A 14118-nucleotide genomic window follows, 5' to 3' on the forward strand; every position below is an offset into this window, starting at 1 on the left:
TACTAAAAACAAATAGGCTGCTCATTTTGCAAGGGAATGTTTCCAATGGCAAGGACATTTTTCCAATTGCTTGACTGCTAAGAAGCATGGGGGTCATTTATGACCAACCAATAAACCAATACCTTGCCCCCCCACTCAAAAAAAAAAAAAAAAAAAAAAAAGACACGGAAGCTAATTAAGTTGGGAATAGGGCAAGGTCACAGCTTTATTGAACTTTTCAAAAGTACAACCTTCCAAATGTACCAAACAACAATGCCAGTCACAGTATATCATAAGCACCCATAAAACATAAACTCACATAGTCTAAGAGGCCTGTCTTTACCATCAATTCCAGAAAGGCATTAGACTGACCCCAGAATTTAACTTAAGGGCATAGCCCATAAAGCAACATCAATTGCTGGCAAGGTGAAAACCGGCAATAAAGCTGTGACAAAACATCACAAGGGGCAGGAGGGTGGGCAACTCTTGTGACAGCTAAATCTCCTCAGAGCAGTTGGGTGTGCCCCAGCGTAGCCTTTTCCTAGAGTTCGGGCTCCACCCAGTCACCTAAGGTCTTTGTAGCCAATCCTAAGGGAGCTACTTAACTTCCCTTTTAGGTTCACACCCACGGCGATGCCCTGCTTCCAGCAGTCAAGGCTCCCTTTCCCTAAAGGCTGTTCAATGGGCTTTCATTCAATGAAAACAAAAGGGTATTTTTACTTACACACAATTAGATGATGGATGTCAGCAGAGATTCATCTCATTCAGTAAGCTAAAGGTTAATTTTCTTGCAAAGTGCAATTTACCTTGCAAAGTGAACAGCATATTGCCTTTGGTAAATCAACCCAATACCTGATTTATTTGTAGTTGTTCTGTGTTGTTGAATGTTGAACACTGTACACTGTCAGATGAAGAGCTACAGTATCTGACAATCGTAGCAATCAATGAGATTCAGTTTTACACCATCCAGCTATTATTTACCAGTGCATGTTAATTCTGATAGGTTACTGTAAGCTGGTTAAACAAGCATTTTTCTTCACATTTTATACTGGGGAAAACTGCTTTATTTAACATACAGACTCTACATATTATGATCACTATGACTTTTTAAAGATAATTTCACCTTTGGGAACATATCACATGCTCCACCCGTTTTAAGGGTGGAACATATAACATGTTCCCGCCCCTGCAGCCTCTCCTTGATCCTCCTTCTAATTGTGACAGTGGGCTGGGGATCTTCTCCCTGCACCCACTGTCAAAATTTGAAAAGAACGGGGGGCTCCACCCATGCAGCCACATCATTCTTTCACTGAGTTCTGTAAATGAATGACCTACATGTACTGACAGCCTTTGTGGCTGACTGCTTGTAGTTCTCAATGAACTACCAGGGTGCTGGTGAGCTCTCCAGGTAGTTCATTGATGCTTCCTGTCATTCAGTAACTGCCTGCCTGTACAAGGTACAGGCAGACAATTACACTGACAGTCAGCAGGAGCCTGAGATTGTACCTGTGATCTGCTGACCATGTTAATCCTTTATTCTGTATATTGGGATAAAATTTTAGCATTTTCCTTATGGATGGGAAATTTTGACTTAAAGATTTTTATTGCTCTCTGGGTGGCCATTGGGAACATTTCTAATTATTTATAATTTTTACGCTCGTCACCAGAACATAATGTGAGAGAAAGAGTGACACAGCCAGCAATAATAATTAGGCTTTAACCCCTTTCCACGCAATCCAAATCTAAAATAGAAGTTCTGTCCAGAGTTGGACTTTAAATTTCATAAAACTGAGCTGAACATATGGTATGTCATGTCCTGTTTGCAGTAACCATATGGCATGACATTGTAAAATTTAGAAATATGTGCTTTGATTGTCCATACAAGACATCCTGTTTATTGTTTTTTAATGATTGATGTTAAAAATATCCCAAACAAAACGTACCTTTTTCTTCATTTTTACATTCTTAAAAATGGCATGAACTCTCCATGTTTTTGCAAACATTGCTCCAAAAGCTGTTGTGTAGCCCACTGTTAAGATCCATGTTCTGACCTTTAAAGAAGGAAAAATATATATATAACTGAAGGCAAACCAGTATAAAAAAAGTCTAGCATGACTAATGTTGTAAGATATTATTTTTCTCTGTATCATGTAATATTTAATCTTTTTTTATAAGCAGCAAATCCAGTGTGAAGGGCATCCCATTTCATTACGCCAAGAATAATGACTGAATAATGAAGTTTGCTAAAACATGCAATTTTAAGTTCATAAAACAGAAAACATTTTAAAGGATTGTGTAATATATACTGCTATAATTTAAATCCTGATCCATGCCTAATTTTAGTAGGAAGGCAGGAAAGCATAAGAAAGATACTATATCTTAGCTTTTGTAGGAAACAATGCCACCTACAAAAGCTAAGTGAAATAAAGCAGACCCTTGCCATTTTATTGCTTGTTTCTAGTAAAGCAACATATTGTATATTTTGCACTGTTGTATGTGTATCTTTACTCTATGTAGTATGTGACTAGCTCGGCATCTAAAATGAATGTGAATGGAACCTTTTAAAATGGAAAACAGAAGCACTGTGAGGTTGATTTACTAAAAATGGAGAGTGCAAAATCTGGTGCAGTTCTGCATAGAAACCAAACAGCTTTCAGGTTTGGTTTGTCAAAGCATAACTCAACAAGCTTAAGTTAGAAGCTGATTGGCTGCCATGCACAGCTGCACCAGATTTTGCAGTCTTCCATTTTAATAAACCAACCCCTGCTCTCTCAGTAGCCCAGCTCACCCTGCTTCATCTCCCAGTAGTGACTTGACAGCTTTCCAGCCCCCCTAATCCCCAAAGTAAACACAGAGCAGGAGCACTGTCAGGGGGTAGCTGAGCTGCTGAGATAACTATCAAAATTTATATAATAGTTTAAAAGAGTTTTTTTTTTTTTTCAGAGAATAGTATCCCCATATCTTATCATTACATTTAAATACAATTTGTCTGGCAGTTCTTTGTTAACAAAGTATCATTATAGTTTTAAAGTGAAACTGTTTTACTGGTCAAGAAATTTGTAATTCTGTGCAGCCAATTCTGTGATTTACACAAATCTGACACTCCCAGTGGCGGCTGGTGCTCAATATTTTGGGGTGAGGACAAACCTTGCCCCCTCACTTGCACCACCACCAGCACTCGATCGACCGGGAAGGTGGCAATTCACTCACACTACCCTCCCGGCGCTTGATCACATTATCGGGAAGGTGGCGATCCGTGGCTTTACCTTATGCTGCGATAGAGGTGTGGGGAGGAGGTTGCAGAGGGAAGACCTGGGACCATGGCTTCTCCTCCCAGCTGAACAGGAAGCGTGTCCTAAGACCTGATTGGCCGGGAGTCCTAAGACTCCCTGGCCAATCAGGTCTCAGGACCCACTTCCTGACTGACCGGGAGGAGAAGCAGGAAGACATTAGCAAATATTATTTTTTGCTAATGTGACACAAGTGGGTTGACTTGGGGCGCAGTGCTCTGCACCCTAAACCCACCCTTTTTGAAGCCAATTAGAGCCTCGGGTTCTAATCACGTGCTTAAAAAAACAAAAAAACAGCTTGAAATCCGGGCACATGGATTAGGGATTAGGGGGGCGGTGCCCCTTCGGCTCTAATGAGCGGGTCACCACTGGACACACCTGATGGCCAGACAGGTGACATAGCTATTCCCCATTTTAGCAATGCAGATTTCTCTGTCTTTCCAGTCTGCTCATTGGACAACGAATCAACATTTAAACTCCACATAGCAGGGAAATGATCCAGAAACCAGCAAAACCAGCAAAACTGAACAAGGACTTATTTAAAGGGTAACTCCACTTTCGTGGGAAAAAATATTGCAAATTAAACATAATAATAATAATATAGCAAAATAGCCATTTTGTAATTTTTATTAATTATTAAAAATTACATTTCCTTTTCAATTTGCAGTGCTGTAATTTTCTGAAAATGAAAACGCACCAAGTTGGTGTTACAGAACCTCCACCCCCCCAAGATGTTATTTCCTGCATGTGTGATTGTCTTACTGATTTTCCCTGAAGCCTGCAAGATACAAATCAGATTTTGGGCATCTTTGCATCAACATAACATAACATTTCAGTTTTGGTGAGATACTTCTAAAGGGATGATCATGTCTAAAGGGATGCAGACCCTGCCACTTTCCTCATTAGGACCCTGCAAGTGCAGCAGCTGATCAATAATGAAAACAACACTCCTATTCACAATGCACATAGGCAAAGACAAGCAGATATTTCTTTTGAATAACAAAAGGTAGTAAGAATCTGCAACAAAGTTTGTTAAAATCCTTGCAATGTACATAGATTATGCAGAAGGGAATGTTTTTTTCTCAACAAAAGTTAGTTACTCTTTAATTTTTAGTGTGCTTTTCCTGTTTGTGCAGTGTGCACATGGTAAGTGTAGCTGACAAAATTACACACCCTTAGGCCCCTTTCACGCGGGGCTGTCCGTTTTGACGGACTCTGCTTGCTCCGCATCGATCGATCGGTTGATCCCTGCTGAGCCAGCAGATGACTCTCTGCTCAATGTGCAGGGACGGACCTGTCAGAGCCCCGCTCTCCTCTATAGGGGATCGGATGAAAACGGACCGCCTGTCCATTTTCATTCGATCCGCCAGACGGATGGAAAATAGGGTTTCCATCCATCTGGACTTAACGGATCAGAGCGGATCAGATGTCAGCAGACACGTCACCGCTGACATCCGTTGCTCCATAGAGGTGCATGGAGCGTCCGTTCATGTGTGAAAGAGCTCTAAGGCAGGTAAAACAGAAAACATAAATGTATGTGTATTGTGCAGTTAGCTATCTACTTAAAGTGGTTGTAAACCCTTTACATATAACCAATGAAGTGACTGGCTTCAGGTGATACACAGAGATTAAACAAATCCTCCTAAATAAGTTGCATAATATCAGCAGAAATCTCTCCTCTGCTGCCTTCTAAAAAACAGAATTTACACTCTCAGCTGTTACGATCAAAGAGTCAGGCTCGAAGACCAGTTGCTATAGCAGTGGGAAACTCACACAGAACCAGCAGGATAAGAGCACAGGCAAGTCACCCTGGCAGATTACGCGGGCTCATCCAAGGTGCAGAGTAAAAGTACTAAGCGGTGTTCACCAGAGTTCCTGATGGTGAAGATGGATTTTGCTGCGTGTTAACACCAGGTCTCGGTCATCAGGATCGCTGCACCAGCCAGGGTCCAGTAGCGGATTAAGCAGGTAAGGATCAGACTGAGGCACAGTCGGTAAACAAGCCAAAAGGTCATGAAATGAGTAGTTGCAGGTTGGGATCAGGCAGAAGCGTAGTCGAGGAACAAGCCAAGAGTTGATAACGAGTGATAGCAAAATATGGATAGCGGCAGGGGTGACAAGAGAGAGATACTGGCTGAGGGAGCACAATAATCTGGCAAACAGGAAGTGAGGAGACATAGCTTAAATCAGGAAGTTCATGGGAGGAGCAAAGAGTTCAGGGTTCAAGACAAACAAGGTTCAAGACAGGATAAATGAAGGAATTGTTCAAGGAACTGTCCAGCATTACGAATATTGCAGCAGAAAGAGACATCGCATGACACAGGTTCCAGATTCAAATCCAGGCCCTAACATCAGCAGAACAAAGCAAGGGGTAGGAATCTGAATTCACACACTGCACAGCTAGAAAAGAACTCTAATCATGATTGGAAAGAAGGGACAACACCCCCCTTCCTCACTCTGCAGTGGAACAAGCAGAGCTGTTGCTGTCACAGGCTGTGTGCTGGAGCTCTCCTCTTTGGCCACCTTTTTTTTTTTCTTGGTGTTGGGGAAAAACTGTCAGGAATGGCTCATAGAAATAACAGAGGAACAAGACAACAGAGAGAAGTCACGCTCAGTGATTTGGATAGAGACAAGCACACAATATTAGAGGATGTGCTTTGTTCAGATTTCATTTCTGAGATTTACAGCCACTTTAAAGTTCTACTTTAAGCATAACCTAGTACATAAATCATGTAATTTCATTGCTATTTGTTACTGCTGTTAATTAATGTTTCTGTTTACTTACGACATTTAAAAAGATTTGTGAAAGAGACTAACAAGGATATTTGCAACTTGGTCATATTTGCCAAATATGTTAATTTTTAAAGTAAGCCAATGGAGACATTAAAATTATTAAAATGTAACTAGTAATTAATACGCATCTACTGTGGGAACCAGTCTTGAGAATATCAGGCTGCTCTGGTATGCGAACAATGATCTCCCCAATGGTCACTGGATCTGGCTTGGCCCTTTCTCCTTATGTTTATTTGCCTATCTCTATCCCACTAGCTAACACCACTCAAATCTGAGGGCCCCCACCCCTAGTTAGGGATTTCCACTCAAACAAAACAGTCCATTGCACTCAACCAGGTCTCCAATACAAGTAGATGAGAGGCACCAGTGCTCAGACTAATGCCCCTGTAGGAACAATTTACCAGTAAAAGTCCAGCAAGGTCAGAACACAGCAGGATCTTAAAACATATGAAGACTTTATTAGAACATAGGGTTAAAATCTAAGCAGTCAGACTCACACGTTTTAGCCTTGTGGCCTTAGTCCATGGGTATGACTGATGGCCCATACACATGATCCGAAAATCGGAAGAAAAATACCGTTTTCGAAGAGATCGTACGATAATCAGGTCATTAGTACAGAGCATTCGAGAGCCAATCACGATAGTTCATCCGATATTATTCGATCGGACAAACGTGAAAATTTTTCTCGTATGATACCAGATCATACGATTTTCGTTTAATCAGTACAGTTGTCGTCCGAAAATACAATAGAAATACACTACAACACGTGACATTACTTCCGATTTTTTATTCTGTCGTACAAGAATTTTCGTCACTTTAGTAACCTCCCCATTTTCGATATGCGACTAGCATGCAAAAAAAAATGGATGATCTGTCGTCCGATTTTTGGATCGTGTGTACGGGGCTTAAGGAAGCAAGACTAAAACACATAAGCAGGTCTGACTGTGTGAATTGCAACCCTATATTATAATAAATCCTTCATATGTTTTAAGATCTTGCCATGTGCAACCTTGCTGGACTTTTATTATTTAGGGATGGTTGTTCCAGTCTGGGGTAGAGGACCAGTTGTCTTTTCTGTCCAAAATGTCAGCCTTGCTGTCCTGAAAAGAATGTTTCTTTTCCTTAAAGTTGAATTAAATCCTCATATTCTTTACAGCCAAAGAAGCTGCCATCTTAGCTTCAGTTGCCATAGTACTGCACATGTGACGACCTATGACACCAGCTATGACACCACAGTAGAATACAGTAGCGCAGCGGTAGAAATCAATGCATCCACATAACTTGTGTGAATGTAGGAATCTCCCTCACTGCACTATTGTATTCTGACAGGGGAGATTCTCCTTATCAGAATAGGCTGATCAATGCTGCAGCAGCTGATCTCATGCTAGTTTTCCAGCAGGACTGTTTGACAGAAGTCAGTCATGTTCTGTTGAACAGAGGTGAACACACACATGGAAATTTGTCCAGTCCTGCTGAACCGGCTGAATTTAGATTTTTGTAACTTCTGCTTAAGGATATGTTTATGTAACGAGAACATGGTGGTTGCAAAATATTCACAGCTCCCATCCTGTTCTTGGAGATCAGAACCTGCCTTGACACATTCAGTGCTGATTGGATTATAATGTTTATGCTAATTGTGTAGATAGAAATGCTGGTTTGTTTCCATCACTCATTAGAACTAAAAAAAGTGGCTTGGATGAGATATGAAACATCTTCTTATCCTGAAGTTATTTCTTTTCAAAGACCCTTAGTCTTCGGTCACACTGAATCAGACTCTGAAGTTGTGCAACTTCAGTTGAAGTTGCACGATTCCAAAGATGCATGTCAGTGCAACTTCAGGTGCGACTTGGAAGACATCTGTGTGACTTCATGCACAGATGTCTATGCAGGTCGCACCTGAACTTGTAAAAAGCAGTACAGGAACTTCTTTCAAAATCGCTTCCACTGCGGACAATAGGGTGCGACTTGTCATGTGCTTTAAGGCTGCTTTTTGTAAGCGCTGGCCATTAGCAGTTCATCGCCGCTCGTTTTAGTGGCGCTTTACCACTGTTTATGCGCCACTTTTCGGCCGCTAGCGTGGCGCTTTAATAAACCAAAAGAAGAGGTTTAAAACTCCCGTGTTGCGCCGCTTCCGAAGTGCTGCCTATTCATTGCAATGGGCAGGGGAGTTTTGAGAGCTCCCAAACTGCCCCAAAGATGCTGCTTGCAGGACTTTTTCTAACGCCCCGCAAATGCACCGCCCCAGTGTGAAAGCACCCATTGCAATGAATGGGGGGAAATTTTCAGGCACTATTTCTAGATGCCTGAAAACTATCTCAGTGTGAAAGGGGTCTATGAATCAAGGAAAAGACTCCAGAGCCAGTTTCTAACAGCTTAGCCTGCTTTTACACTGGGATGGCACAGGTCTGTTAGTGGTAAAGTGCCGCTAGTTTCAGCAGAGCTTTACCTCTGTTTAAGTGGCGCTTTTCTGCCCATAGGGGTTAAAAGCGCCCGTGTTGCAGTGCTTCGGAAGTGCTGCCCATTCGTTCCAATGGGCAGGGGCGGTGTAGGAGTGGTGTTTACACCGCTCCTACAACGCCCCAAAGATGGTGCTTGCAGGACTTTTTTTCTGTCCCGCAAGCGCACCGCCCCAGCGTGAAAGCATTCTGGCTTTCACACTGGGGAGGCATGAGAGGCAGTTTTCAGGCGCTTTACAGATGCTATTTTTAGCACTAAAATGCCTGAAAACTGCCTCAGTGTGAAAGGGGTTTAAAAAACACCCAGTGTTTGTTTACATTAGAGGGATAGCAGATTTGTTTTCATTGTTAATTGTGAAAATTGATTTCTTCACAAACAGTATAGCTAGAGAGGTAAATGGGTCTTCGTTTAACGTGTTTTTACTGTTTGCTCAGACTATGTAAATACTTTAGTGTGCATGATTTTGGTGCAAGATCACTTTAAGCTTTTAGGCTTCATTCATATTTATATGATTTAAATTCTTTCTCAGTGAGAGCCTATTTTATCTGCTTTCTGCTGCAAGTGAACTGAAAAAATAAATTTTTTTTTATAATATATGCCAAATACGTCAAGCGCATTTGCATTGCCAAAAAATGTTCTTACGGCCAACATCAATAACACTTTGGCTGCTGGAGTCCTCCAGCTAGAAAGTACTCTGACCATCTGGTATTAATCATGAATAACAATCTTGTTGTTACAAATTCAATATAAAACTCTGTGTCAATTAACATTTAGATTTTATTTCCCTTCAACTCAAGGAACCATTTCCCTCTACTTGTTTTGTTACTTTTACTATAAAAACAAGGTTGGGCTTGCAATGTTAAACACAGGATTGGTCTTGCTTGTTAAACCTTTGGCGTACATCCATCAACAGTATACAGTATATACTGTATATTAAGTCTCTTTGGGATATGTTACAACATAGATGACCCCCCCCCCCCACTTTCCAAGTAGGTTTCAACTTTTCCTGGATAGAACAATAACAATAACAAATTTCACATACAGGATTATTGTAAAGCAAATTTATGTAAACCCTAACAATTCAATTCTCTTATTTGTTTCCCTCTGGTCTGATTAATATACTATTGAAAGAGTTTTCTTGTATCTGTTCTATAAGTGCGCCAAAATACCTGGTTATCCTGGCAGACATCTTGTGAATTGATTCGAAATGGAGTTCAGGTTTACCGCTAACATTGTTTCAAGGCAAATCTTTCAGGTTCCCTCTTCTCTACCCAATGGCACCTGCCATGCTGTTCCCAGGCCTGAAAATGGGCATGCAGAGCCCTAGATACATGTCAGGGGCGTGCACTTGCGGGGGGGGGGGCAGTACCAGGGACTTGGAAACGATTGGGTGGCTCCCCACCTACTGCATCAATTCTATTTAACAGTCAGCTGTCGGCTTTAACGTTTACAGATATTATATTCCTATTGTGCTATACCTGTACTGCATACATCATCTTTTTATTTTTTTTTTTTTGTTTTGTTAAAAAATATACTTCTCACCTATATTGTACATTGAGTACTATGTTTTTCTATATGATACCCTTTTATAAACAGTTTGTAAATAAAATGACTCTAAGATAGGGAATAGATTTATGGCATTTTTTATGGCATTGTTATTATTTTATTTTTTTTACTAGTAATGGCGGCGATCTTTGATTTTTAGCGGGACTGCGACAGATCGGACACTTGACACTTTTTTGGGACCATTGACATTTATACAGCGATCAGTGCTATAAAAATGCACTGATTACTGTATAAATGTCACTGGCAGGGAAGGGGTTAACACTAGGGGGTGATCAAGGGGTTAAGTGTTCTCTAGGTGTGTTTCTAACTGTGAGGGGATGGGACTGACGAGGAGGAGCCAGATCGCTGTTCCTACTTAGTAGGAACACACAATCTGTCTCTCCTCCCCTGTCAGAACAGGGATTTGTGTGTTTACCCACACAAATCCCATTCTGGCTCTCGTGGCCGAGATCACGGGTGGCTGACGGCGATTGTGCATCGGGTCCCCCGCCGTGCAGCGCCTGCTATCGCTCTTAAAGGAGCCGATACATGGGTATGGCGATTCGCACAGCGGTGCCACTCTGCTGCTGTATTTCAGCGTGAGCCGGTCAGCAAGTGGTTAAGATTAGCACAGTTACTGTGTGATAACTGTCAGTCATTTATTCTACAGGGCCTCTGCTTTTAGAAAATATATAATGTTCTAGGGGTTTAAAATAATCTTCAGGCCTTTATGTGTATTTTAACATGTGTAGAAAAATTTGAAATTAGCGTAAGGGTTAATAGAATAAAACATTGGGGAATATGCACATACTGTAGAGATATACTGTGGTACTTTTACATTTTGCCCTGTAAAACACTTGAAATTATTTACGTCCATTCTTAGCAGCTCAGCTCCTCCTGAATCTCACTTCCAGGGTTGTTAGGTGTGAAATTTTGAGGGGGGGGGGGAGGTTCCTCCACAGTGCCTACTGCTACTGATGTCAATGAGGGCTTGTTTTAAAGAATGTGTATTGTAAATATTTGAATGTCCGTAAACTAACCACACTTGAACTTCATAAACATTTTGCTATGTGTCTTTGTCCCATTCCTGTTTAACAATGAACATGCTGAAGAAGTTAAACCCCCTGCCAGTGGTCTGTGTACCATTAGAGAAATATCCTCTCCCTTTCTGTCCCAGGGGCAGGACCGGATTAAGAACATTGTGGGCTTGGTGATGAGGATTATGGTGAGGCTTTTTATTAAAAAATAAATAAATAAATAAAAATAATAATTAAAAATGCAAACAATTTTTTGTTATAACAAATGAAATTAAATAGAGAGAGGGAGGATGAGAGAGAGAGAAAGAGGATGAGAGAGGGGTGAGGAATAAAGGAGGGAGGATGAGAGATAGAGGGGGGATTAGAGAGAGAGGATGCAAATGAGCATGCGTGGAAGTGACAGCAACACAGCTCGGCCAAGGCAAGTGACCGAAGGCACAGAACCCGGATGGAAGACAGGGTGAAGATGGAACAAAAGTGTGCCCGTTCTAGAATAGTAATATTGAGGATATTCAATATCATTTTAAAGAACTGTTTTTGTGTGTAAGAGGCATAGGGGAGGAGTATGGATGGTATAAAATTGGAAAGTATGTGCAGGTGAGGAAGAGGAATGTGGAGGGTATAACAGTGGGCACTATGTACAGGAGAGGAGTGTGGAGGGTATGCCAGTGGGCAGTATGTACAGGAGAGGAGTGTGGAGGGTATGATGGGGGCAGTATGTACAGGAGAGGAGTGTGGAGGGTATGATAGGGGCAGTATGTACAGGAGAGGAGTGTGGAAGGGATTATGAGGGTGGTATGTATAGGAGAGGAGTGTGGAGAGAAAGATAGTTGGCAATATGTACAGGAGAGGAGTGTGGAAGGTATTATGACAGTGGTATGTACAGGAGAGGAATGTGGAGAGAAAGATAGTTGGCAGTATGTACAGGAGAGGAGTGTGGAGGGTATGACAGTTGGCAGTATGGAGAGGAGTGTGGAGGGTATCACAGTGGGCAGTATGTACAGAAGAGGAATGTGGAGGGTATGACAGTGAGCAGTATGCACAGGAGAGGAGTGTGGATGGTATGACAGTGGGCAGTATGTACAGGAGAGGAGTGTGGAGGATATGACAGTGAGCAGTATGTACAGGTGAAGAGGATGTAGTGGGCACAATGTATAGAAAGAAGTGTGGAGGGTATGACAGTGGACACTACGTACAGGAGAGGAGTGTGGAGGGTATGACAGTGGGCACTATGTACAGGTGAAGAGGATGTAGGAATCTGGGAAGGAAAAATGTAAAGGTTTGTGGAAGGATGTTTAGGGACTGCGTAGTGGTTAAGCGGGCCTTACATGAATTGAAATTAAGCCAATTAAGCAGAAACCAGCCATAGTCGATCTATGTATGGGCTAGCTGGTTGCACACAAGTCAATCTGTTAATCGACTTGAGTACAACCAGCCTGTCAGGTTTTTCCCAAAACAGCCAGTGCTGCCAGCTATAGTTAGCAACACTGATCATTGTATTCTGTGGGTTGGGAAGGCTCCCCCCTGGCAGAACACAATAACACTGCGGGAGTGATTCCCCTATCCACAGGTCAGCAGGTGAGAGGGTGTGTGGGGACAGGCTGGGGAAAGAGGTCTGTCAGCAGGGGGGGGAGAGGTCTGTCAGCAGGGGGTGTGAGGTGGTCATGGAGGGATATCAATCAGCGGGTGGAGGGAGTAACTGGGAGTGATATCTTTTGGAGTATGGTCTGTCATCTGCAGGTTGAGAAATGGTCACCTGTTATATAAGTTGAAGGGAGGTACCTAACGTGGAAAGTGGCTGGGGAGTGGCCTGGATGGTGGTGAGTGTGAAATGGATGATGTGTTTTAAGTTTTCACATTTGCAGTAATGCTTACTGCCCTCTGAAAAGTGATCTGTGGTTTATTGCTTTGCAACGAGTGGTATAGCAGCAGCTGAAAGGCGTTCATGAGGTGCTACTGCCGCCTCCTTTTTTTTTTTTACATTGCTGAATGGCAGTTTTACATTGTTGGACTATGCTGCTACTGCGAGCGAGTTTGACAGGTGGTGCTGCCTGTTAAACTCTGCAGGCTCCAAGCTATCCATTGAGCTCAGTGCCTCTGACAAGAAGTGAGGAGAGGCACCGTGAGCTCATCCTCTCAGTCTGCTGCAAACAGAGTGTGCTAGCTTGTATTTAAACTGGCTGCTCTGTATGTAGCTTCTGACAGGCTGTGCAAGGACCCCTGTATCTCCGGAACCATAGATGATAGGAGCCCCAAATTGTGACCTTCAGCTACCTACCCCCTAAATTTGGGCTCTATCTGACCCCTGGTCACCGAGCCACGACCCTCAAAGTCAATCGTTTTTTTTCTTGTGTGTTTTTTTTTTGTGTGTTTTTTTTTTTTTAATGGGCCTATCTTAAGGTAAGGGGCCTGGAGCTGCAGCTCCAATAGCCCCTATGTTAATCCGGCCCTGCCCAGAGGTGCAACAGAAGAGGGAGGGAATCTCCCAAGTGATAGGCATTCCCTTCATAGACAGCTCCAATCACAATAATGCCAACGCACACGTTCCTGAAGATGGTTGCCAAGTTTTGGTGGGAGCTGCAGTGACCCCAGGATGGGAACAGTAGACACTCAAAGTGAAAAAAAGGATACCTCATATGGGTTCAAAGCTCTGTTTTGTGGTCACATGGTACATACAAACACAATGTTTTGGAGCCATGCAGGGACCCTTAGTCAGGCAAGTGGCTTTGTTGCTTTTGTATGTACTATGTAACCACAAAATTTGGATCTGTTTGAGAAATCCTTGGTGTGCTGGTGACATTTCTTCACTTCTTAGGCAGCTGTCTCCAAACAGGTGTCTCCTTGTTCAGAAATCTCTAAAAAGCTCTAAAAGGTTGGATTTCCTCTGGTTTCTTTCTAGATGACAATGGTTACCAGTATAAATAGAGGGGTGCATCTCCGAAATGGATACATAGCAATAAAAATCTCACTGAGCATTGAACCCTTCTCCCAAATGTATCTAGCCTCAAAAACAAAAA

At 42.3% G+C, this 14118-nt stretch overlaps 1 protein-coding gene across 2 annotated transcripts in view; it reads right to left on the minus strand.

Annotated features, from left to right (window-relative positions):
• GABBR2 (gamma-aminobutyric acid type B receptor subunit 2) overlaps positions 1–14118 on the minus strand; it is a 982804-nt gene that overhangs the window by 222383 nt on the left and 746303 nt on the right. For both annotated transcript variants that reach the window (XM_073630834.1, XM_073630835.1), the window contains exon 12: positions 1923–2030. In XM_073630834.1, coding sequence (XP_073486935.1) covers positions 1923–2030 — 108 coding nt within the window. The remainder of the gene's footprint in view (positions 1–1922; positions 2031–14118) is intronic.

This window comes from Aquarana catesbeiana, linkage group LG05 (assembly GCF_042186555.1).
Source record: "Aquarana catesbeiana isolate 2022-GZ linkage group LG05, ASM4218655v1, whole genome shotgun sequence".
NCBI classification, from domain to species: Eukaryota; Metazoa; Chordata; class Amphibia; order Anura; family Ranidae; genus Aquarana; species Aquarana catesbeiana.